Genomic DNA, 26,870 nt, shown 5'->3' with positions numbered 1-26,870 from the left:
CTCGTCTCAGATTTTTTGCAGGGAAATTACTCTCAAAATGGGAAGGACCATATGTCATTGTGGAGGTGTATCGTTCAGGGGCAATAAAAATTGGTTGTCTGAAAGGTGATGCCACACAAGTGGTGAATGGACAAAGACTCAAGCATTATATTTCTGGAGATTCTTATAATGAAGATGTTGATGTTATTCAAGTGGTGACTCCGGAAACTTTCATCAAAGATAAAATTGATAGTTCTGCAGAGTTAGACTTCGAATAGGCAACAGTTCTGGTAATAAAAAGTCCGTGTTTAACTTTCCGAACAATGTTTTTGCTATTTTTAGAAAATATGAAAAATTACGAGATCGAATCGGAGCGGAGGAGATGCACGAGGGCGCGTCCCCACGTGGTGGCAAGGGCCCCACCCTGGCCGCGCCGCCATATGGGGACGGCTCCTCGGAGTCCCTCTTCCACTCTGGTTCGACCTGGTAGTTTCCTTCTGTCGTGAATTTTTTTGCTATATAATCCCCCGGACCCCCCGAGGTCCGTATATCGTTTTCTCGTCGTGTTTTGTTTCGAGTTGTTTTCTGCCAGATATTGTTTTCAGATCTAGAGCCACCATGTCTTCGTCGGGAACTCCGAAGGACAGCTTCTTTGAGAACGTCGTCAACCCGTATATGAACGAGCTGAAGATGCATCCCAAGGAATTGCTGCTCGTAGATGGAGAGTTGCAGATTGAAGATGTCCGGGGCCCTAAAGGAGAAGGAAGCTTGGAGAACAGGATGGAGAAGCTAGAACAAGAGGTCTTCACCTACAAGAAGATGGCTGAATGTGAAGTGAATATCTTCCACAAAATTGTGTCTGAACTTATTGATGAACACAAGAAGGAGACTGCAAAGCTGTGGGACGATATCCTCTCGCTTCACAACACTACCAACAAACTCCAAGCGCAACTTTATGATGTTCAGAATCAAAACTGTGAGTATGAAAACAGGTTTAAACACATAAGCTATGCTGCCAGTTTCAGGATTCCTGAGACCAAGATGTCGTTTGTTGATGGAGAGCCTCTTCCTTGGAAGTCTGATGACGGGAAGAATTCACCACCACCGCCGAAGGAGTAATTCATCATTGGTATTGGCACCCCCTTGGTTTGTTTCAAGCTTGGGGGAGTGTCGCGGTATCACATCATCACTATCTTTTACCTTTTTTACTGTCAAGTAGTGTCATATCATGAGTAGGGAAGTTATCATATAAGATGGTTTGCAGTGTGGAAGTATCTCTCTTTTAGTTGGTTATCTATGTATCCCTTGGAGTGAGCTATCGTTATGAAATATTAATGAGAAGTTTTATCATTTACATTTTGCACAACTTATTTTAGTTTGCAATTTCTGTTATATGATTGATCTTGTTGTTAGTATTGGTATCACTTTGAGAGAATCATGTAAATCTATTTGGTTTTGGCAAACTTAGCATTGGTCAATAGCAACAATACTTTGAAGCTTAAGTAGAAAAGAGGAAATACATGTAGATATATTATTTCATTATCTTTCTTTCTTGTTAGCTAATGAGCTTAGTATTCTGAAGTTAAAATTGTTTGTGCTTACAAGAAAGATGCATGATTGTTTCTATCACATGTATGTTTGTTTGTTTCCCTCAACTCTTATGCTTGCTTCAAACAACCTTGCTAGCCAAAGCCTTGCACTGAGAGGGAATGCTTCTCGTGCATCCGAAACCTTAAACCAAACCTATGCCATTTGTGTCCACCATAACTACCTACTATGTGGTATTTCTCTGCCATTCCAAGTAAATACTTCATGTGCTACCTTTAAACAATTCAAAAAGTTATTATCTCTCATTTGTGTCAATGTTTTATAGCTCATGAGGAAGTATGTGGTGTGTTATCTTTAAATCTTGTTGGGCAGACTTTCACTAATGGACTAGTGGCACATCCGCTTATCCGATAATTTTGCAAAAAGAGCTGGCAACGGGGTTCCCAGTCCAAATTAATTAACTTTCATTAATAATTCTCTTCACATGTTTTGCCCTGATTCATCAGTAAGCAACTTAATTTTGCAATAGACACTCCTCCATGGTATGTGAAATGTTGGAAGGCACCCGAGGATTCGGTTAGCCATGGCTTGTGTAAGCAAAGGTTGGGAGGAGTGTCATCCATAAATAAACTAAAGTACATGTGCAAACAAAAGAGAAGAGGGATGATCTACCTTGCTGGTAGAGATAACGTCCTTCATGGGAGCCGCTCTTTGAAAGTCTGTCTGACAAGGGGGTTAGAGTGCCCACTACCATTCGTTGACAACAACAAACACCTCTCAAAACTATACTTTTATGCCCTCTATATGATTTCGAAACTTAAAAAGCTCTAGCACATGATTTAATCCCTGCTTCCCTCTGCGAAGGGCCTATCTTTTACTTTATGTTGAGTCAGTAAACCTATTTCCCTCTATCTTAAGCAAGCAATTGAGTTGTTGTGATCCAACCATTTATATTGTGATCTATTTAATCATGTCTTTTATTCTTCCTTGTTTAGTACAAATTTTATCTGAATGAATATGACTTTGAAGGTTATCAATGATTATGAGGAGATTGTTATGATTGAGCATGTAAGTTCTGCCATATAAGCTCTAATATAAAGGCTCTACTCGAAAGATAAGTACAATCTGTTAATTGTTCTTTGACCAAGAACGAAGTTTGCCATCACCAATTATGATTTCCTATGCACCTTTATTTGTGATTTCCCTTTACTTGTCTCAAGTTGAGTTATATGAGGAAGTTGTTTACTAGAATGTCTTGTGTGAATTAATAAATGTGATGCTTCTTGTCCGTATTTTGTTTATCGACTCTTCACTCCATAAACATGTGGTCTTGTTTACTGAGTTCAGTTTCGCTTGGGGACAAGCGAGGTCTAAGCTTGGGGGGAGTTGATACGTCCATTTTGCATCACTATTTTATATCATAATTTACTGTTATTCATTGATATATTTCCTATTTAGAGATGATACTTATGTTATTTCACCTATTTTGCATGTTTCATGATTATTGGAGAATTATTCACCGGAGTCAGAATTCTGCTGGAAAAAGCACCGTCAGGATACAATATTTCTAAGATCAATAATTGACGGAAAATATACCGAAGCTCCTATTTTCCCAGATGATGGAGCCAGCCAAAAGGGGAGGCCGAGGAGGGCCGCCATGGGCCCTCCCCATAGGCCGGCGCGGCCACCAGGCCTGGCGCGCCGCCACGTGGGGAGGGGGCCCACGACCCCACTCGGCCATCACCCTTTCGCGTACTTCATCTACCCGAAACCCTAAGGTGAGACAGAACATCGAGAAGAGTCACAGCCGCCTCTGCGGGGCGGAAAACACCAGAGAGAAAAGAGCTCTCCGGCAGGCTGAAATCTGCCGGGGAAATTCCCTCCCGGAGGGGGAAATCGTCGCCATCGTCACCGTCATCGAGCTGGACTTCTGGGATCATCATCATCATCATCTCCACCACCGACACCGTCATCTCCACCGCTGCACCTCGTCTCCGCTGTAACATCTAGGGTTGAATCTTGATTATTTCATAGGGTAAACTCTCCCGGTATTGATTACTCCTTGTTATTGATGGTACTGAGTGAAACCGTTGAATTAAGGTTTATGTTCAGATTGTTATCCATCATCATATCACCTCTAATCATGTACCATATGATGTCTTGTGAGTAGTTCATTTAGTTCTTGAGGACATGGGTGAAGTCTAAATGTTAGTAGTGAACTATGTTGAGTAATATTTAATGGTTTGATATTTAAGTTGTGGTGTTATTCTTCTAGTGGTGTCATGTGAACGTCGACTACATGATACTTCACCTTTATGGGCCTAGGGGAATGCATCTTGTATTCGTTTGCTAATTGTGGGGTTGTCGGAGTGACAGCAACCTGAACCCCCGTTGGTATATCGATGCATGAGGGATAGCAGGATCTCAGAGTTTAAGGCTGTGGTTAGATTTATCTTAATTACTTTCTTGTATTGGCGGATGCTTGCAAGGGGTTTAATCATAAGTATGTATTAGTCCTAGGAAGGGCGGTGCATTAGCATAGGTTCACCCACACAACACTTATCAAAACAATGAAGATTAATCAACTATATGAAGCGAAAGCACTAGACTAAATTCCCGTGTGTCCTCAAGAACGTTTGGTCATCATAAGTAAACAAACCGGCTTGTCCTTTGTGCTGAAAAGGATTGGGCCACTTGCTGCAATTATTATTCTCGCATTTTACTTACTTGTATTTTATTTATCTCGCTATATCAAAACCCCTCGAAAACTTGTCTCGTGAGCATTTACGGTGAATCCTTCATCGAAACCGCTTGTCAACACCTTCTGCTCCTCGTTGGGTTCGACACTCTTATTTATCGAAAGTACTACGATACACCCCCTATACTTGTGGGTCATCGGACACCTCCCGAACTATTCTGAACCTCTTTCGGAACTCACCGAAATCCTAATCCGGATATTCCTCTCAACTCTGGTGAATCCAAAACCATCTGTACTTTCAGTGAACACTTAAGTGTGTTATCCTACAGTTCGGGTACAACATAGCTATGATCGGTGACCAGTTCACCGGTCATATGATCACTATGGGGGTCTGGAGAACCATTGCGATCACTATGAAATCCACGAAGATATAATTGTCGTTTGAACCTATGCAAATAGTCTTACTCCTTTGTTCATTCGATACTTGCACTTGTAGGAGATATGATCATCGGTATCCTGATACCTAGTTTGATCTCGTTACCGACAAGGCTTATTCACTCGTTCACATACGATTATATCCCCATGACCTAGTCATTAGCTGCGCAACATTCATGGATATAATCTCACCGAGTGGGCTCTTATAAGTATCTTCCCGTCACAAAGACGGAACAAATCCCGCTCTTGATAGCCTAGGCCTCAACCATTCCACCGGTATACCTACCTAAGCCTTTATGACTGCCCTATCATGGTCTGGCGGTTAAAAACATCTAAGGCAACCTTAGTAGATGGCGATTAATACGATCTCATGGTCTAAGGATTAAGTTACTATGCACTAGATATAAATGTCGTAACATTGAAGTCCATACGGTATGATCATGTTACAATACTTATGTTGCGGGTATATCCACCACATCCTTCATCTAATGATATGATCTCATTGTCAATGACGTGTGTGTCCATTATCGGGAAAACCTCAACCAACTATTGACCTCAATGAACCAGTCATGCACTTGCGTGCTAACCAGGGACTATTGGTTGTTTACAATACCACACGTGTATTATGTTTTGCTCATAATACAGTTATAGCATGGCAGAAATGAATTATGAACATATGTTCATATAATATAGTTATTATAATTTGTCTCTAGAGCACTATCTCCAACAAATGCTAGGGAGCACTATGACTGTGTCGTCAGCCGGGGTGGAAGACGGATTGCAGGAGGAGTTTTCCGAGTGCCAGTTGGCGTGTTCTTGCACTGATTTGCTTGAGGGTGGTAGAAACTAGGTGGCCAGGTTGGCCGGAGAGGGGGCGATGGCATAGTTTTTTCCATGGTGATGGAGTTGGCTGGAGGCACTAGGAAGACTAGCGGTGATGGATTTTTCGTCATGGGAGAGAGTGAGAGGGAATGGAGGAGACATGAATAGAGTGGGTGGGAGTGATGAAGAGGGGATCGAGCAATGTCGGGATCGTCCTGGACTCCCATGGTGTGATTGATTGTCGGGGCAGATTTTGGGGCTCCATGGGTCTTAGCCCATTGCAAACGAGCTCCCTACCAGAATTGGTGGGTTGTTTGGTTGCTCGTGATGTATTTTCTGATTCAGCAACAAAGCCCGGTTCGTTTGGTGTCCAGCACGTAACCCATATTTGCTATGCTGATGCGAGGTCATGTTGTTTGGTTACACACATTAGGCTATCGTATAGTTACCATGGTTTAAATGTGGTGAGATTAGCATGCCACAGCATGCTACATCCAATCACAGAGGACTCGGTACAACAAGAACCTAACGGTCACAGACAGGAAGACGATAATAAAATCTTTCACTCTACTATGAAGGATTAATTGGAGGTGCTCCAGCTAATGGCATTCGTAGAACAGTCGTTGGCTGATGGGGCATTGGCTGATCATGGTCTTGGTGATGATGCACTGCCTGATGATGCATTGGCTGACCACTAGATGAATTCGCTCATCATGGTGAGCACCTGCGACATCCTGGGCCTCTCCTCCGGCGCCTCGGCAGTGCGGAGGACGCCGATCCTAACCATCCCCATCGTCTCCTCCCCTCCGCCCTCCTCCTCGCCGCCCTTGGCCGTCACCACCGCGAGAAGCATCATACCGAAGCTGTACACGTCCGACTCCTGCGTCGCCCTCGAGCCCGACGCCGCCAGCTCCGGCGCCGCGTACCCGTGCCATCCGCCGCCGCTCCCCGCCGCCCGGTCCAGGAACACCTCGGGGCCCTGCGGGACGGACTGCTGGAGGTTGACGGCGTAGCGCATGAGCCCGCACTCGGAGACGCACGCAGCGCCGCGCTCGTCGAGGAGGATGTTGGACGGCTTCACGTTCCCGTGCACCAGCGTCGGCCGCGCCGGGAACGTGTGGATGTAGTTGAGTCCCTGCGCCGCGTCGAACAGGATGCCCTTCCTCGTCCCCCAGTCCAAGCTTCTCGTTCTCCCGCCTCCACCTGCAATGGAATGGCCAATCAAGAACACATCAACGGGAACGTGCAATGCCATGAAATTCAGGATGGGATGGGTTCCTCATCTAGCACGTAGTACGTACCATTGATTTGCAGAAGGGACTGGAGGCTCCCGTTGGGGAGGTAGTCGTATACGAGCAGCCGCTCGCCGTTGGAGCTGCAGTAGCCCCTGAGGCTGACGACGTGCCGGTGGCGGAGCCTGCCGACGAGCCGCATGTGGCGGTCGAAGGCCTTGCTCCGGCCCGGAAACTGCAGAGCGCTGAGCCGCTTCACGGCGGCCACGATGCCGTCCTCGAGGACCGCCTTGTAGGTGCTCCCGTACACGCCCTTGCCGAGCACCTCGGCCGAGGCCTTGAGGAGGGTCTCCAGCCTCAGCTCCTCGCCGCCCTCGAAGCAGATAAGCGCGCCGCTCTTCTGGCACTTGTCCTCGCCGTTCCTGACCTTGTCATCCTCCTCATGCTCGAAACCAAGCGCGGCATTGGATTTTGTAGCGTCTTCCATTGGGGAGGATCTCAGCTTCCTTCTGATGTAGATGAACATGGCTACAGAGATGGCCAACGAGACCGTGACGAGCACCGCATTGCCAATGCCAGTGGCCAGGAGCGCAGTCATGCCAAGTTTACTGAATCTTCCATTGCTGGAAGAATCCATAGCAATGTTACTTGCGTTTGTTCCTGCAGTAGGAGATTGAGCGATACTGGCAGTGGTAGCATTTGAGGCACTATATTGCACTGCATTGTTGTACGCATGGACACATCTTGGGAGAGGCTTGCCGCAGAGATCGAGATTCCCGCCGAATGACGAGCTTGGGAACCTCGACAGGGAGCTGGAGATGTCCCCGGCGAGCTTGTTAACGGACACGTTGAACCTTGCGATCATTGGCACGCGCAGCTCCTGCAAGCCGCCACTGAAACTGTTGTGCTCTGCCCTGAGAGTGACCAGAGAAGGCAGCGAAAGATTGAGGCTCCCGCTGATATTGTTGTGGGAGAGCAGCAGGTGCCTCAACCTCGGGCTGGTGGAGTTGTTCAGGGGAGGGAGAGTGCCGGTCAGGGAGTTGTTCCTGACGGCGAGCACCCTGATCTGGGTGAGACCAAGGAGAGGAGCCACGCTGCCCAGCAGTGCGGCGTCGTCCAAGAAGACGCCCGCGACCCTGCCCCTGGAGCACCTAACCCCGAGCCATGAGCCGGAGCATGGGTTGGGGCCGACCCATGTCTCGAGGGCGGCAACATTGTTGTAGGATTTGAAGGAGAGGAGGAAAGGGAGGTCTTGGTGGCCACCATTGGCGACCTCTCCATGGACAAACCATGTCGGGAGATGGAAGAGGAGGATCATGAGCGGGAGCATGGATAAACAACGGTGGAAATGAGGCATTTTGGGTGATCTCTTGGATCGCCTGGGTTTGACCGAGTAGGATTGGATAAGTTTTATAGCAGAACGAGGCGAATGCTGCGCGGGGGAAATGGAGATTTTTGAAAGTTGCACGAGCAGAAGAGCGGAGCACGCGAGCTCGCGACAAGCAGAACTCCAAAAAGGAAAGCTAGAGAGTAGCGCTGCGCTGCGCAGCCTGAGGAGGACAGGGAGGAGGGGAACAAGCAGATCAGGCGAAGAGAAAGCAAACAAGGGCGCCATTTTTCACACCTTGGGCAGAAGGAATTTTGGACGTTTTTGTAGAGGCAGATGCGTGACTTCGTGCGTCCCGTGAACCGCGATGGTCGCCGTGCGCGCCTACATGTTCCACTTTGTTGAGATGAACGAAAAGTGAGGCGAAGGGCTCTCCGTTCTACCACGGGGCAGCGCACTAGTGGTGGTGGCTCTTGTTGGTGGCTTCAGGTGCCACAGTGGTGAGCAGTCAAGATTCCTTCTTGTCATGTTCTGTTTTATCTGTACAAACCTTCTCCATCATTTAGAACTTTTTTTCTAGTGTAGGCGCTCTGACGGAGCAGACTCCCGTGCGTCTTTACGACAAATACAGTAACATTTTGAGCATGTCAGTGCATTACAAAAATAAATAAATAATCAAGGTATGCAAAAATTCTAGAATACGAATAGCATTGGTATCATAAAAAAGAATCGGTGGCGATAGTGAGACACCGCCCCACCGGTAAATGAGACAGGCCATGACTAGCCCTGGCGGCGTATTCCTCCTATAAAAGCTCCAAGACTACCCTCTCAACCAGGCCATCTGAAAGGGGCAAACCAATCTGGTCCGTCCAATACGCATGCTGCAGTAACTTCTCACACCCACTTTTGACAGCAGCCGTTGTGGTTTCTTTTTCACCTGCGGCTTCTCTGGATGAGTCCATGATAGCTGGGACCAGGCTCTTGCGGGGCCGACAGACAGAGATAGCGAGGCTGCTCGTTTTGTGTCGCCTTCATTCACGCATCCGCGGGGCAGAAGTGAAAACCTAGATCGCCCGGGGCACCCTCCAATCCGCCGCCTCCCTCTCTTCCCCAATCACCGCACGAGCCCTCTCCTCGCCAATCCCTAGCTCTCCTCCTCCCCCAATCAGAGCACCGTCTCCGGCCCCTCCGGCGCCACCCCATCTTTCCCCTCTGCCATCCCCACCTCCTTGCCAAGCCCCTTGCACCAGATCGACCGGGACCGCCCAAGAAACGACGACGGGAGGAACAGCGCGTCGCCGCCGCGGCTCCTCCGTCGCGTGCGTCGTCGTGCGTTGAGGAGGTGGGAGGGCGCCGCCTCGGGTCGACGCCGCCGTCGCGGCTCCTCCACACCATGGCCGACGTATGCTCGGCGGCGGCCTCCGTCGAAACCCTAGCCGCCGTCTTCGCCCAGATAGAGCCGGTGGAAGAGCGGCGAGCCGTTGCCGGGTGAGGGGAAGTGCTGCAGGAGCGCGTCCTGGAGGAGGCCGGCAACACAGGTGGCGAGGTCGTCGTCGTCTTCCTCTCTTTCTCTCAGCTTTCTTTACCTCTCTCATGTTTGAGCTTCTTCATTTTCAGCGGATGCAACCACTGGTGGGGTAAAGCTACCAAACAGGGGAGCAAGGGTGATGAGGGACTCCTCCATGAGTGAAGCCCTTCTCTTCCTCTCAATGTCCCTCAGATCCCTCTTTCACTTTCTCTCTATCCACAGATCGGGCGACGCCTGAGACTGCAGGAGGGAAAGCAGGTGTGGCATACAGAGGAGGCACGACCACGGCCACAATCGGAAAGGTACAGTTTTTCTTATGTACATGACGCCCCCTGCGTCCATTCTACTTCTCCCTTCAGGAAATTCAGGAATTGCAGAGAGATTGGAGCCAGCAGACATTCATGTGCTCTAGATCTGCATTTATATTTGTATGTGTATTGACTATTTCTAAATTTTCTGGTCATATTCTATATATATGGATATTTAGAGTTCTTAATAGATTTGGTCATTCTATTATTCTCATTAAAACCATTGATGTTGATGATGGTTCACTGCTATTTTTCAGCTTAGGCATGGATTTGAGCAAAAGAAGAGTCACAGGAATTTGGGTCCTCTATCTTGCATCTAGGGTTTCGAGTGTACGAGAAGATTCTTACCAATGGTGATAATAGGCAGCATGTGAGTTAATATTTTCCATGTCTGGTACAAGAAATCATATCTTCCACACCGCTATTTCCTTGTCTCTTGTACTCTGTTGTCTCCACACAATACTGTTTCAGACACTCATGTGCTCTAGATCTGCATTTATATTTGTATGTGTATTGACTATTTCTAAATTTTCTGGTCATATTCTCCATATGTGGATATTTAGAGTTCTTAATAGATTTGGTCATTCTATTATTCTCATTAAAACCATTGATGTTGATGATGGTTCACTGCTATTTTTCAGCTTAGGCATGGATTTGAGCAAAAGAAGAGTCACGGGAATTTGGGTCCTCTATCTTGCATCTAGGGTTTCGGTGTACGGAAGATTCTTACCAATGGTGATAATAGGCAGCATGTGAGTTAATATTTTCCATGTCCGGTACAAGAAATCATATCTTCCACACCGCTATTTCCTTGTCTCTTGTACTCTGTTGTCTCCACACAATCTTGTTTCTCGAATTCTATATCTCCTCTCTTTAAGCTACGGGCGGGAAATACGGTTGAGGGTTGCTTGCGGAGCTTGGCGTGAGTTCTTGTGATGTCATGGTGAGGTGAGAAATTTTTGTTCCTCCTTTTTATTTTCTATGCTTGTTCAGGTATTGATTGTTTCTATGCTGGTTGTGACAATCCATGGTACCTTCTTTTCCCTATATGGTTGAATTGTGGGTTCAACTGCTCCGTACAATAACCTACTGATATGAAGGTTTGTGAATGAATTTTCTTCTGGGTTGTCATTTGTAGGTTTCTAAAAGAGATTGTTGTTTCGTCCTCGATGCAGACGCAAAGGGAGAGGTACAATTTGGACTCAATGATGCATTTTTTACTAAAAGAAAATCTCTAAATAATTATTGCTGGTTATTTTTTATGATAGGTCATTTTCTTTGAAAAAAACTTTGTTAATACCACACATTGTTTGACAGTTTCTCGGGATTTTTTTGTCGTTCCAGTGATGTGATGAGAAGCCTACCCCTAAAGTCTTGCGTTGAAGTGCATCTTTATTTGATTTGTGAAACAAGCAATGTAGTATTGGGTTATATTGAATGCAACTATCTAATTATTTCCATATTTTGCAGTTGGTGAAGGAACATAAAGTTTCAGTAAATCCATTAAAGGCTGTCAGGTATCTTCTAGTTGTGCAATGCTGCGTTGCAGTATAGGCTTTTCTTAACTTCTCTTAGCTGAGTTTTGGTTTTAACATATATTGCTTCTAATGCAACATAGTTTTTGTAAATGGAGATTCCCAGCTAATATTTACTTTGCTCCGAGAAATGATGTTTACGTATTTGCTCTTTGCAAGAATATATTGAAGCCCTAGAACTATAGGAGTGCAAAATAAGGTTAATAACCAGTTATTTAAGTTCCTGCTGCTTTGATTCTTTGACTAATAAACATGCCTGCCAATGTTCAACTCTAAAAGAATCAACATGTTTTAAATTTGATGTACTTGGAAATATTTGTTGTTGTGCATTTCTTTTACAGCTATCTCGTACTTACGGGTTTTTGTCGGTGTTACCCTTGACCCTGTAGTCTTTTACTTGCTTAATTGCCCTAATAGCTATATTTTGCACTTTTTGAAGCTTCATTTACACAAAATTTAATTACCTTCTTCTGAACTTTCTATTGTTGCAGCTTAAGGGACTCGATGTTGAAGTTGACCCGGCATAGTGACGGACATGTAATGTACTAGCTACCATGCATGTCTTTCAACTTCTACTTTGGATATGCATGTTGTCCGTATTTGTTAGAATGCATAGCTGATTCCTGGACTAATGCATGAAAGATAGTCAATCTTCTTGTAATTTTATATATAGAATGGATAAATGAGATAATCTGGGAAAGAAATTCCACTTTAAAAGAATAGCATAGATTAGTTGACATCAATGAAGTATTTGAAAAAAAAATCTTAGGAACAAGTGAGTTACAGCCATATAGAATGGATAAATGAGATAATCTGGGAGGGAAATTCCACTTTAAAAGAATAGCATAGATTAGTTGACATCAATTAAGTCTTTTTTTTTAAATAAATCTTTGGAACAAGTGAGTACTGCCTATTTTTACAAGTGGTTTTGTTCTTTCTCTTGTTCTACTTCTAAATGCCGCTAGGCTACCCGGCCAACTGAGGCACTCCAGGGGGCAACTCTTCGTTGGCCGTCCGATTCACTTGGTCGTACACGTTTTCCCTTCCGCGGTGATTCTGAGTCGTGCATTTTACCCTTCCCTCGTTCACGTTGGCTCAGTGGTGAGATGTCCATGACGATTGGACCCCCTTGTGAGTACGCACCTTGTTATTATTATTCCTATCGCTATGCTGGAGAAGTTATTTAAGCACCCAAGATATATGACTTATATCCTATAGTGATTGGTGAGTAGGTTTGATTGGTTCATAACTTATTATGTGTGAAAACATGAGAAAATATCTTCTAAGTAGCCTAATGAGTACAGGAAAACCAGGATTCCACATCAAATTCGCTTATGAACATGTTTGCTGCTCCAACTACTGGAAGGGTGCTCTGCCCTATTTCTTGCCATAACACATCACATGGATTTTCTTCACTGCCTCATAGACCAAAATTTGAAGATATACCTTTTCTCGCTGCTGCCCTGCTTTACGGTGTGGTTGTTGGCTGATTGTTCCCTTTCACTTTGCAGGTTCTACGATTTCGTAGGTTTGTTTCTCGTTACATCCTCAACTGGGCTCTGGTTCTGTGCTCCTCTGCTTTGTTAAGGTTTGTATCATTCTTTTCCTTAATACAAATCCATCTTTGATTCCAGGACCTTTTTTCTCAATGTTTTGATACTGCTGGGTTTACACAGATGTAATTTGCTACATACGGATGAAAAAATGCTTCTTGCTTCATATGTCAACACGTCCTGATCGTTAATTAACCCCTTTTTTGTGTGTTTTTCATCGAAGAAATGAAGTTTGGGAAGAAATGTAGAGATAGCAACCTTTGAGTAGGTTATTTAGTTGGAAACTGGTTATGCGATGTATCTTTGTAATGTCCATCAGTGCAATTTATTTTGATTTTGCTTTATTAGCTCTTCAGATATTTCTTGAACTGGTTATGATTTTCTTACAGTATTATGTGCTTTGCATATGTGATGAAACTTTATGCTTATAGCTTTGTTTACGGGATCCTTTTCTAGGATATGGTTTTCCTTTTGCAATTTTTTGTTTGAGGTGCTTCTAAGTTTCTGAAATAGTACCCAGGAAATGTTGAAGGTACCATGGTTTTCTTTTTCAGATGTCTACTTTGTTTGTTGTCCATCTTTTGGTGCTCTACTTCCTTATCGGTGAATACCTTTCAAATAGCAGTGATACATGTTATATTTTTGCACATTGGGGGGTCCTTCTACTTTGCACGTTGGGGGATCCTTCTATTTATTTCATAATTTTCCCAATTCTAATATGACTTGGCAAAAGCATACATCCCGCGAGTTATTTGATGTGAGATAAAATTTGTTAAAGATGTTAGTAGACGATATTATCTTTGCCGTGTTTCATTTTACTAAATTTGGCTAGCAAGGGAAGCCTTGAAAAGTAAATAATTAATTAGCAACAAAAATTTGTGACTATGTGCAATGACCATATGGCCATTGGATAGAGACGCCATAGATAGGTGGAGTGAGAGCTGTACTTAGTTTGAAACATAATCTTTGACTTCTCATGCTAATGAAAGTCTGAACACATTTGTTCTCTTTATGTAGGGTTTGGTGTTCCCAGTCGACAAAGCCGGGTCGGTGATCCAACGAGATAACCTTGTGGGATAGATAGCCTCTTACGAGCAGTGTCCTTGTTGTAACTTTGCTGATCATATACATGTAAGATTGCAAAAATCATTACCACTCAATAGCAATCTCTCTCCGATCACCACTCCGAGTGCATGTGAGCCTGGAGTAGTAAACTTGTTGTGTAACTTTTTCCTTTGTAATTTTAATGCAGCGAGTGGGTCGGTTTTCTGTTGGCGGCATCCCTGATGCAAGAGGTGGGTGCGTTGTTCTGGGCCAGTGAAAGGAGAGGAGCAACAATAAAATTGATGTTCTATCAAATAATGATTTCAAAACATATCTATCCAGGGAGATTTAATTATGCCTATAATTACTGTACTAAATGTCCATGGAGTCCTAGGAACAATGAACTTACTCTATTGAGAACTTGTTGATTTTGGATGTTGGGGTTTTTTCCATGATTACTTGTAGTGTTGCCATCTCCATTCAGTTATCAGTAAAAAATAGTAGCGTCTAGGTGAATAATCACTGCTCACTGACATGCCTACAACTTTTGGGAAATGAACTTGTTTGGTATGTTTAATTTAATGGCATATTAAACCTGGTGTTGCTTGTGGCCAATGATATTTTGTTAGCAATTGTAAATGTTTAGTTCAATGCAATGTCATTCTTCTGAATTATTTGAGAGCTGCATATGATGTTCATATCTCGCAAGACCATTGAAGAGGTAGCACCTTATGTGTTTTAGGTACGATGGTGGCCAGATGGGGTTTGAGACAAGAGGCAAGGCTGGATGGAGCTTTGAGGGCCTCTGGTTTGGCGGCGGCATGTGCCTATCATGGAGGAAGTGGTTACAATATCCATTTGAAAGATGGAGCGGGCACAAAATAAGTTCCTGGTAAGCTTCCATATTTCTATGCCCCACCTTTAATTCTGACCACTCAAGTTCCTGTGTTTTTTCTTATTATCTGAATTATATATCTTGCCCTACCATAAATCCATGTATGTCTTTGCCTGAAAAGTAAACTGTGTAGGCTTCGGCTACCATAAATCCACTTATGTCTACCTCCTAAATGTCTTGGCCTGAAAAGTGAGAACTGGACAGATAATGGCTCTTCCGCTGAAAACTGGATAGTTTTTTGTTTAAGAGTTTGCTCTTCTTATCATAATCCTATTTATTTTGTGAATTTAGTTTAGATGATTTCCCTTTTTTCCATACTTGATTTTTGTGTTATGCCTATAATTATTGTACTGAATGTTCACGGAGTGGATATCTAGGAACAATGAACTTTTTGGATGTCAGGGTTTTTCCTTGATAACTTGTGGTGTTGCCATCTCCATTCAGTTCACAGTGAGAATTGTAGCGTCTAGCTGAATAATTACCGCTCACTGGCATGTCTACAACTGTTGGGAAATGAACTTGTTTGCTATGTTTAATTTAATGCCATATTAAACCTGGTGCAGCTTGTGGCCGGTGATGTTTTGTTAGCAACTGTGAATGTTCAGTTTAATGCAATGCCATTCTTCTGAATTATTTAAGCTGCAAATGATGTTTGTATCTCGCAAAACCATTGAAAAGGTAGCACCTTGTGTGTTTTAGGTACAATGGTGGCCAGATGGGGTTGAGACAAGAGGCAAGGCTGGATGGAGCTTTGAGGGCCTCCAGTTTGGCACGTGTGTCGATCTGGAAGCACGCTATTAGAAAATTACCACGAAATCATTAGAGAGCTTCAACCGTTCCTAATATACTTATGGCAATATTATTATTAGATGAACCACTACCTATTTCTATCTATGTTAGAATTTATGTTATGTCTAGCTAATGGGGGACCAATCATGAGCCTCACGGTTTAAAGTCAACAAATCTCAATCCAAAACTTGCAGTTACAATATTGTCTCACTCTTAACTTTGTGCCGGGGCGCAACAAAATGAAGAGCAAAGGTTCTTTGCATTTTTTCGAAAAAAGAAACAGATGCCATGTGAACCATGTGATGTACGATTGAATGTACTATAGGGACGAATATTGAAATGCGAAGTTACTTTTTCATAGATTTTACATATGTGTTTGCAAGGTACTAAAGGAGTTAAACTTCAAGCTAATTCTTAATACCAAAATAAGATAAAATTTATGGTTTAAATTCTAATTTGATTTTGCCATTTGCGCGATAGCGCAACAGGTCATCTAGTTTTGATAAAAGAGATGAGAAACACGGTTGATATTGGCACCCACACGGGTTAAACCAGGCTGGCTTGGAATGCAAGAGAGCATCCCTACAACTGTGCTAGCTCTCTGTTCATTGCGATGTCCCTGCTAGAAAAATAGGTCTCATTAGTAGAAAAATTGTGTAATCAACATTTAAACTACAATTTTTTTAGTAAACTGGGAAGTTCTGAACTCATTTTGCCTAGACATTTCAGTTAATTTCTCAGGTTTTGTAAATTTCTACCAAAACTTGTTCAAAATTAAAACTTTATAAAATCTGAACAAAATCTAGTAATCCAAAGCACGTCTACCGAGTAGAATGTGAAACTTTGAGGTCATTTTCCCTAGTAGTTCTTAAGTTTTATAGTTGTAATAACTTGTGGCTAAGGTTTTAAAAATATACTATTGGTTTGTGAAATGTCTATCAAGTATACTAGATGATACCCGTGCGTTGTTGCGGAGTCATGGCATGCACTATCAATTAAATATTGATAGAGAAAAGTGAAAATAAGACCAACATAAAAACATTGAGAAGAAAATATGGACGAATAAACGGGGGTGATGTTTTGGCTCCTGGGTACGTATGCTCCCTTTAGTTAGAACTGCAACTTCGATATATTTTGGAATATCAAAAAATTCCAAACGAAAAATTCACGTGTACATCTTCGTGCGCACAAAGTCTTTTCATGAAAAATCAACTTGTCGTTTGGGCTGTGTAAAAAAACCAAAATTTAGTGCTAAAAATAAGGCTTTTTATGAGACTTGTTCTGTCTTTTTTTACATTGATCACAAAAAATATCAGTTTTTCGCGAAACTGTACGAACGCACATAGATTGTCGAGATGTACATGCGCAATTTTTTGTTAGAATTTTTTGATGATTAGAAATATATTTTTTGGGTAGAGGGAGCATATGCACCCAATAGCCGAATTGAATTTTCACGGATAAACTCTCAATGATGAAAATAGTTGTGTGTATTCCATATAAGACTACTCCATCTTGATCTACCAAACTACAGTATTCATTTGCATACTACAAAATCGCTTTGTTGAGAAATTCATTATTAGTCAAGGAAATATGCCCGTGCGTTGCAACAGAATCATAAAATATTTATATCCCGGTTGTCACGGGACCGTAAAATATTTATATCCCGGTTGTCACGGGACCATAAAATATTTGTATGCGGTTTGTCTTGAGCGTGTCACCACTGTCTTGTTTATATTTGAAACAACCATATGCGATATAAAGTTGTGATGTATCGTATGTAGCAGCCATCCAAGACTTTTTGAAAACAATAGATTGATAATCATTGACAAAACAACATTTCTTCATATTACCAATTTACTGCTTAAATCAAGCAAGTTTAGCATGCTCCTTTAAGTGAAGAGTCGCAACAATGATGCTAATTTGAAAACCAGGACCAACTTCTTTTGCTAAAAACTGAATAGATGCTAGACCACATTTGCTATTTTCTCTTCGCTCAATGCATTTACTAAATTCTTACTATGCTAAAATAACATCAACCTAAGCATGAAAAAGAAGGATATGTACAGAGAAAGAGAAATTATGTGTATTCACAGCCTAGTCCCAGTGCGGAAAAGCAGCTTCAGAGCCTCCGTCTAATGCATGTATTTTGACACATATTAACAATTTTTTGAAGGTGCTAGCTTTTAGACACGCTTGAATGCTTTGCAAGTCTTCAATGGACGTGTGGACGAGCCCCTCTTCCAGGTGCAACTCATGCTGTGCGGCGGACGGGTCGTCAGCATGATCAGCCACCACCGGGTTGCTAATCATCGACTAATAGCAGTAAAAAAGACTGTCGTTTGGGCCACCGGCCACATGCATACCATATTCGTCACTGGTAAAGCAGCACACCGCACACCGCGACGCATCATGGATTCATGGTCAGGGGCTCCTCGGATTGTCATCGATGACCAGTTTATATCCAGCTTAATCCTGCCAGAACTAACAACAGAGTCGATGTCCAGTTTGCTTCCACGTCAAAACATGCCCACTTGATCCCGGACCAAAAAAAAATAGTGTCCAATCAATCCTGAATTGTCTAGCTTTCGAAGCAAAGAAACTCTTGCCCAGTCGTCACTGGCCGCGTCTTTCCTTTGGCCGGCGAGACGTAGAATAGCAGCCGACTATCTTCGACTGGATCTGACGATGGCGGCGACCGTCTGGTCAGGGCCGCGCAGCCCGCGCGGGTGAGTTGCAAGGGGCGCTGAAAAGTGACCGAGCAATTGGCAGGTGGCCACACCGGCGAGGTGGCAACCCAGGTGAGCGCCGATGTATGCGGCAGGCTTGTAGATAGAGGGATCCATCGATCCGGGGCATCCATTGCCTACGGGAAGCTCACTTTCGAGATTCGTTGGTGAGCGCAATCCAGAGAGTTCGTGCAATCGATTTGATGAGATTTTTCGCTGCGTTTTTATGGGGATCTGTGTGGAGAAGATGGACTATATAAGGTCGATTTTCGTGGGCGGGGAGGAAAGAAACTGCGATTGGTTCCGAGGAATCGAGTTCGTACCGAGCTCGTTCTCTTTTTTTTTTGGAAAACGCTTGTAATCGGGCGACCGATCACGCCCTCCGATCGGTCGTCCCGACTACGCGCGCCGATTCCTCCTTGCAGGCTCGTTGGCGCTTGGGACAGTCTGCAGTCTGCTTTCTCCTGGCGCGCGGGTGGGCCCAAATTCTCCAAATCATGTCGCATCTGCACTACACATTCGCGTGGGAGGGAAAGGCACATGCTATTACTGAGAGCTACCATTGCTGCATGTAGTACTAGTGGGAATAGATAGGACGAGGCCAAAAGCATCAACGTGGCTGTACATGCATTGATTACATGAGTGCATTGGTTACCTGCAGGTGACGCCTGAGGCTTAGTCTATGTAGCCAAAAAAAAAAAAAAGAAAACACTTGGACTCGGTCCACTAATCAGGGCGAGCTTCGATCAGCCATCTTAGACACGTTCCTCTTGCCCAATATATTTTCGCATAACTATCTACTTTGGTTTTTCGTGCCTACTAAAATTATGTTGTGATCATGCTCCTCAAAAAACTTTCGGATGCTTGAAAATGTTGTGATCATGCGCTATAAAAGTGGTGGAGGCGTAGCCCGTCGAACATGACCACCAACACCTGGATTTCAAAGGGGTCGAGGAAGACGGCTCCACGTGAGTTGTTGCAAGGTTTACATGTGTTTGTTATAAGTTACCGTTTTCCTCGTATTTTATGAAGTTGCACATGTGCTTTCAAAATGTTACAAACTTGTAAAAGTTTTGTTACGAATGCACATATAGTATGTTACAATATTTTTGGACATTTCCTAAAAAATTTGTATTCCGCAGATTTATCCCGATGTTGTCTACATGTTTTTAGTTTGTAACAAACATGTAAATTTTTTGTTGGGAAAACACAAATGAGATGTTGCAATGTTTTTTGTGCATTTACTACAAGTTTTGTTGTTATCAACTTTTATGTTGCATAAGAAATTTGAAAATGTAACGCGAGGGTATTATTTTTGTTGTAAATTCAGATGCCATATGTTGCAACATTTTCTATGCATTTGCTACAAGTTGATTTTTTCCCTCAAATTTTTATGTTGCCTACGTGCTCCCAAGATGTTGTAAACACTCGTGGTGATTGTTGTAAAAGTATTGAAATTATACTATAAACATACAATTATTTCGAAATCGAGCATTTCCAATGTTTTGTTGTGATTTTTTTCTAAAATGCTACATACCTATTTTGTTGTTGTAAAGTAAAAAAAATGCTACAAATATACAATAATTTTATTTATATTATTTTCCCTTTCGATAATACTTGTAACCCACTTGTATACTTTTTATTGTGAAGCCACACACGAGATGTTGTATAGTATTCTGGGCTTTTGGTTATAAGTTTATTTATTTTCTAAGATTTTTAATGTTTACTAGCTTTTCAAAATGTTGTAAACAAATGGTATTTTTATTATAATCGATTATTATTATTTTTGAAATAATTTGTAATATTTGTCGCAAATGGATGTCCAGACAAATTTTTTTTGGATAACCACCTTTTGTTGTACTCGTATTATTTTTAAAATCGTTTAATTTTTTTTATATGTTTTGTAAAATCTTTTCTTAAAAATATTGAGAGAAATTGTTGTAATTGTATACTGTTTTTCTGTGCGTGACATATTTTTAGAAAAAAGCAGGCAAAGTTAGGTGTGGCTCACTAATTCACGTGAGTAAGAGAGAGCAGCATGTACCATCGGTCCAAAAGTAACTCACTGTGGGGTCTACCGGTCTAGGATGGGATAGAACATGCATGAGATAGAGGAGAAGGGTAACAGCAGCGTAGTACATGGTGGGCTCCACCCATTGGCCAAGGCCAGCACGCCCACTCAAGGCGGCGGCAGCGTGAAAGTGGTAGCAGCGTAAGCGACATCACTTCCCGTCTGATATGGTGCAGTAACTGAAAGCGACGTGCCTAAACTTGGATGATTTCTGGCCGTGCGATGCTAATCGGAGGGAAGCGGAAGCAACCGATTTTAGCTCGAGAATCCGGCGGCCGACGCCTAGCGCGTGCCTTTTTTTTTCCTTTGAGCAGAGTCCCCTTCGGGTTAGAAAGGTAAGCTGGGAGGAGGTGCCCCGATGTTGGGCCGGTTTGGCTGGCCGACGTGAGAAGGACAACCTGGTCCGACACACGGATAGTCGGAACAATCACGTGGAGGCCTATAACTCGACTTGATGAAGCGTTTTTTTGACTTGGCGGTGGCATAAGTTGTAATTTCAATCAGAAGTAGGGATAAAAATAGACGGACCAACAAGAAATCTTATTTTCTTTATTATTAGGTATAGATTAGGAAGTTTACCTGTCAAGAGGCAACAACGTTTCAACCTTGTTTTGCTTCAGTATCTTCACCACGATTTATTGGTACTTCCTTGCAGGTATCCACCCTAATTAATGCCAAAAACATGTTACCTACATGAGTTTCACCGACATCCACTGTGTACCAGCGTATAAGCTTCCGCATAAAAGAAGTCATATCGCATCCATTTCGAAAGACGTCAGCTCAGCGTTGCTCAGGATCTGGTGTGGGACACTTGGGCCCCTGCCAAGTGCAAACTCTTCGCCTGGCTTCTTCTCCAGAACCGCCTGTGGTGAGCGAACAGGTTAATGCAGAGGGAATGGCCCAACTCCTATTTCTGCCTGCTGCGCATCCGCAACCTCGAGACGGCCAAGCACCTTTTCCTTGAATCCCCGTATGCCAGGCTGCTCTTGGCCGCCGTCGCGGCATGGCCGCACTGCTCGGGCCGAGGGCGTGGAGCGGGCAGCGCACGTTGCCGGAGGCATGGCAAGTCATGCTTGATGCATCGTCGCAAGATACGAGACGGCGTCCGTTCCATCATCATTCTAGTCGTATGGGAGCTGTGGAGGGAACGCAACAGCCGAATCTTCAAGGATCTCGGCATCCACCATTCGTCGGCATGCGATCCTGATCAAGGACACCGCGAATGAGTGGGCGCTGGCTGGAGCAAAGAAGATGCACTGAATTATTTGGGAACCTCCCTGAAAACCGTTCTGAAAACCTCTCTGTTGAGGGTTTTAGCCCTTAGTTTTTTCGCTGAAATTTTCGCTTATTCCTTGGCCTACAGCCACCTTGTACAAATTCTATCTACCAATGAAAAACCAAAAGCCAACAGTTGTTGGATCTTTCAAAAAAAATAAGCTTATCAAATTGCAAGAACCATGTTGAAACAGCTATGAAGACATAGATGCAAATAGTAGCCATTCAAGTAAGAGGTCTATCATTGAAAATTTGGATTTTAAGTAAGCGTAGCTAAAATATGACAAATTTCCATCAAAAAATGTTAACTCAGATAAAGTGATCATACATAAGTACTGAACGTACCAAATTTCAAAAGAATTGTATTTGTGCAGCTCAATAGATTACACAGAGCAGGGCTGAGATGTTTTATATTTGAGAGATAGAGAGAGATATCCACTCACCAATAATCCTTTTAACCAATTTAACTAATGGAGCCTGTACCGGACAATAGATTGAAATTGTTTAGTGTCTCAGATTTAACAAAAGAAATAAATGAGATTATTTTTAAATTTCATAGTGCCCATGGAAATAGAAAAGTCTCTCTAATACTGAAAGGTTAATATATGTGAATAGAAGAGGGGGACACCTGTTGATATATAAACTGGCGACCTTAATTAATCTAGTCTTAGTTAAAATGTTGCAGAACCTTCCGTTAACAAATACCTGAGTGCAAGAAAAGAGTTCACCCATTTTTTGAAGGTAGACATTCTGCCAAATACTTGGACGTGACTGGCAGAAGCTAGGACCCTGAAAAATCAAAGCACAAAACGCATGCATCTTCTAGTAATTTATCAAGGAATCTGCAGTCAAGATAAGAGCAAATTGTATCACAAAAGGAATATGATACATGCAAAATTAGCCGCCTCGAGCCCAAATGACAGACACATTGTTGCATCTAAAGCATCAAGTACTTTGTCTTTCCTACCCATAAAAATGCAATTAAACAATTAGATTTTTTACCTCCACAGAATCTGCATATCTTGTCATCACTGACATGTTTTTAGAACACACTTTTTCAGCATCTCCGATATCTTTGACATACAATAGGAAACTATTAGGACTGGGCAACTCCAATCACTCGCAACATGAAACTTTAGAAAACAGGGGCATGCGGTTTTGCAGGAAGGTGTAGAATGATACTCCTTAAAAATTAGTACCTTTGAAACATGGGATTTAGTACACATTTGTTTCATAAACAGAGAACACTTAGTTTTACATTCTCAGGATGGTAGAATTGTAACTTTACATAACATAGGAACAAAAATGAGATGGTTTAGTCAATAAATTTTGATCAGATCACATGGAAATAGAATACGGTAGTCTGGTTAACGGCAACCAAAATAGAAAATGAAATTTTATTAACTGCATTTGTTTATTTCATCGCACTATGATTCAGGTACAGCTCATTCTTTGCATCCAAGAAGTTCTGCTAAATGAGGTCATTGAATGAACCCCTGTCCACATTGTATCATAAGAGACACTAGACCATGATGGCGCGCGTTGCCGCGCCCGTCGTGAGAAAATAAGTTCATAACAAAAAGTTCAGAAATATTTGAGAAAAATTAGACAACAAAAAAATTTGGTAAGAAAAATGAATAATTTAAATTACAATGGTCTACACAGGTGGTGGGACATATTAATTAGTCAGAACTAATGCACTCACGTAACTACTTTCTTTTGCATTGCATAAAATGGTCAAGAAGAACATTAAAACAGAACATTGTATCATCTAGAGGGTAGCATCTTCCACTTTTGCATGAATTCAACAGCTGCATTGCTGTGAAAGAATGCTAGTTATTTTAATGGATATGCCTGTTAATATGAAGTACACGTCAATATAAAGTGCAATATTGAAAAACTACAAATACGGTAGCAGTAGGCAATGTCTTGTTACTATGCACATAACTAATATCCACCATCCACAGATTTTGTATGCAATACAATTGACTTTTTAAACGGAATCAGCTTTGTAAGATCAAAAGAAGCTTACTAATCCGGCTGAAATACCGAACCAGTAAAATCTAAGGTCACCTCTTTCTGATATCGAATTCATCCCTTTCGTCACATCAACAGGTTTCTTATCTTGAGATTGTATAGCATAGACAATCTCATATGCAACTGAAATAGGGGTCAATTACACATGTTAGTCTAAGAGAAATGCAAAGAAAGTTTGTCAATTTGAAACTTTTTTTATGAAAGCAAGTGCTACCTCCGCATATTGCAAACCTGCAACGTAAGATTGGCTGACACAAATGGAGTGCTGGTTTCATCCTTGGTAGGTTCTTTATTTCTGAAATAAAAGCATTAGCCCACAATCAGTAAGGGCATATTTATAAAGTGGCATGCTTACGATGAAGAATGAACAATTAAACCAGATTATAGTGACATGCTAGGCTGCTAGGTGAACTGAACCAAGTTCATTTGGCAAGATCAGACAATTTAAGATATATGCTGCTGAAGAACAAAATAAAGGCTCAGCTAAAGTAAAGCTAACGTAACCTAATAATAATTGAAAATTTCGAATTTAATGGATAAGCAGGAACTGATATCCTATTACGCTGAGATCATTACAAGTACCATGCAGAAGACAATTGTACCATCGCTTGTACTCATCTCCTTCATAAGAAGAGTTTGACCATCATTGCAACCTCGTACCTGTTCTTTGCAAAATAAAAATCCAGGTGTCATCCTTTTGTCCTTGAAATTATTTTAATGAACCTACAAGAAAGTTCCGTAACAGAGCTATTTAGCCTGCTGGATGCGGTAGAGGTTATAAAAAAGAAATCTAATACAGACAAGGTTTTTGATATTGTCCATGTGTGCAATTGCAGAATACGATCAGTTTGGAAGCTGAACTTGGATACCAATAATTCTCCATGGTAATTCGGTGGTCTCAGGCTGCAGCAATCCTCCTGCCAAATAACAAGTTTTACAATTTGGTACCAGATTACCAAGCAGAATAAACAATTAGTAAAGAAATAGTGCAAAGCAGCCACACCATTTCATCTTCCTCCCGAAGTGGGTGCCCTGGGACCTGGGTGGAAGAGAGCGCCGGTGGGGAGAAGACGATTGTGGCACGATGGTGCAACAGACGGTGGTGCCAGGAGAGGATGCGGACCAGAGGCCGCTCCCTCCTCCACACCCTCCTCTGCGTCCTTGACGGTGCCGCCGCCTCCTCCTCTTCCTCTTCCCCGCCCTCCACACCCTCCTCTGCGTCCTTGACGGTGCCGCCGCCTCCTCCTCTTCCCCGCCCGCCGTCAGCGTCAACATGACAACATGTTGCATCATCCGCCGCCCCTGCAGCCATGATCCAAGCAAAGCTATAGAGAGTAGGTGAGCAGGACAGACGCCGCCCAATATAATCAGGTATGGGTGGTGGCTGCTCACCTCCTATGCAATTAATTGTGCGAAGAACCAAATCGTCGGAGGTCTTAAGATACAGGGAAATAACCTTTGACAATCTGTCGGCCCGACAGAGGAGAGTACGTCCCGGTAGACTTGCGGAGTAGCGGCCCGGTTACGGTGTCAAACGGTGACGTGCAGAAAGTTAACCACGTGAGCGGCATCTGGGGCGTCCAACTTCGTGATCGACGGCCGACGAGGTCAAAATGCTGTGAGGAGGCGTAGCTAGTTCAGTTTTAGTAACAGTAAGATGAAACCACATAGGAGCCTCCACAGCGTTTTGACATTCTAGACCATCCGATCAATCAGCTAAATGCTCAAGATCTCTCGTGGTCATTCCACCACTCGTCCCGGGGCCGTTTTTACTCTCCTCCTGCACGTCACAGCCCACGAAACATTGCTGGGCAGCTACTCTTGAGATGGAGCTAGACGCTCTCCCGTGAATCGGGCCGAGATGTTTCTAATTGGGCCTCCGTTCGGTATGGGAGGCAGGTGCCATGCGGTTCATCTGTCTCGTTTCTCTTTTCTCTTCCTCGGTGTACGCAGGGGAAGGCCACGATGGTGCAGCCGTTTCCTTCGGGGAATTAATTTTTTGGAGCAATTAATGGCGCAGAAGGTGTGTCGCCACTTTTCTGCTTCCCTCCCTTCCGGTTGTAGTGGACGACTATTTATGGCCTTCCCACCTCCTCTCCCCTAGGTCATCCTCGATGCCTAAGTTCCCTCTTGTTTGAAGGAATTTAATTTCCTCCTCACACCCTATCACGTTATCAGATCCTACGTTCTAATCCAGCAATTCTTGTTGTTTCTTTGTTGATTGTCCCAGAAATTAAGGAGGCGCCGACGGCGGGCGAGAGAGCCATGGCGACGTCAACAATGGGCGACGAGGAGGAGGCGGAGGCGGCAGCCTTAGCGGCTCGAGGACGATCATGACGAGGTGGCAGCAGCCGATCGCCGGCGCAAGAGGACGCAGTGGCGTATCGTTGGTGTAAGCGAAAAAATGGTGCATGGGAGATAATACGGGCTGGCATGCTTGAATCTCTCCAGCTCATCTCGTCGTGCCCCTGGGAAGAAGGGTCGGGGACATGAATCCAGGATTCAAGGACCAAGGAAAGATGGTTAGTACAAAGTACAAATACACCATGCACTTTCTCGCGCGCATAGTTACACTCAGAAAAACAACTTTATAACCATGTATGCTGTAACTGTGTAACGAGCTGTGACTACCTGATCTGTCACATTTTCACTTCCCTGCACTTGCACCTATGGTTCAGAGTTCAGATACCTTACAGTTACAGACGTGGCTCAATCACACCGTGTTCTCCAGCCATGATCGATCATGGTGTTAGTCGTAGGCAGCGTTGAAGAAGACCTTGAGGTGAGCAAAAAATATGTTGGGCGACATTAGTTTCTTGCCACCAGCGCCCTTCCACCTAGCACCCACCTCCACGAGGAAGATGAATTGATGGACTATTGTTTCTTTATTAATTGTTTATGTTTGGTCTTTCTGCTTGGTTTGCATCTGGTATCAAGTTGTAATAGTATTGTTTTTAACACAATTATGTTGAAGCATTTTCCCAACCAAATTTTGTCTGCAATCGCACAAACGGGAAATGACAACATGTTCTCTATGCCCTGGATTTGTACAACTTCTGAGTGGCCAG

The 26,870-nt window shown here is 43.3% G+C and overlaps 1 protein-coding gene and 2 long non-coding RNA genes across 4 annotated transcripts; 1 reads left to right on the top strand and 2 right to left on the bottom strand.

Annotated features, from left to right (window-relative positions):
- Nucleotides 1-6,176: 6,176 nt before the first annotated feature.
- Nucleotides 6,177-8,071, bottom strand: LOC124674993 (probable leucine-rich repeat receptor-like protein kinase At1g68400). The gene is made up of 2 exons (XM_047211049.1): nucleotides 6,784-8,071; nucleotides 6,177-6,679 (listed from the first exon to the last, which is right to left on the bottom strand). The coding sequence occupies exons 1-2, from the start codon at nucleotides 8,069-8,071 to the stop codon at nucleotides 6,177-6,179; spliced, it is 1,791 nt and encodes a 596-aa protein (XP_047067005.1).
- Nucleotides 8,072-12,908: 4,837 nt separating this feature from the next.
- Nucleotides 12,909-15,970, top strand: LOC124679033. 2 transcript variants are annotated; one of them, XR_006994767.1, is made up of 3 exons: nucleotides 12,909-13,000; nucleotides 14,752-14,901; nucleotides 15,604-15,970. It is a non-coding gene; the product is annotated as an uncharacterized LOC124679033 (long non-coding RNA). The 2 variants fall into 2 exon arrangements; XR_006994766.1 differs by lacking the exon at nucleotides 12,909-13,000 and adding an exon at nucleotides 14,021-14,096.
- Nucleotides 15,971-23,835: 7,865 nt separating this feature from the next.
- LOC124676709 lies at nucleotides 23,836-24,489 on the bottom strand. Its single transcript, XR_006993765.1, has 3 exons — nucleotides 24,385-24,489; nucleotides 24,017-24,097; nucleotides 23,836-23,925 (listed from the first exon to the last, which is right to left on the bottom strand). It is a non-coding gene; the product is annotated as an uncharacterized LOC124676709 (long non-coding RNA).
- Between the last annotated feature and the right edge of the window lie 2,381 nt (nucleotides 24,490-26,870).

Source organism: Lolium rigidum, chromosome 7 (assembly GCF_022539505.1).
Source record: "Lolium rigidum isolate FL_2022 chromosome 7, APGP_CSIRO_Lrig_0.1, whole genome shotgun sequence".
In the NCBI taxonomy this organism is placed as follows: Eukaryota; Viridiplantae; Streptophyta; class Magnoliopsida; order Poales; family Poaceae; genus Lolium; species Lolium rigidum.
Note: the sequence above shows the minus strand (reverse complement) of the source record. Positions and strands in the feature narration are given on the sequence as shown.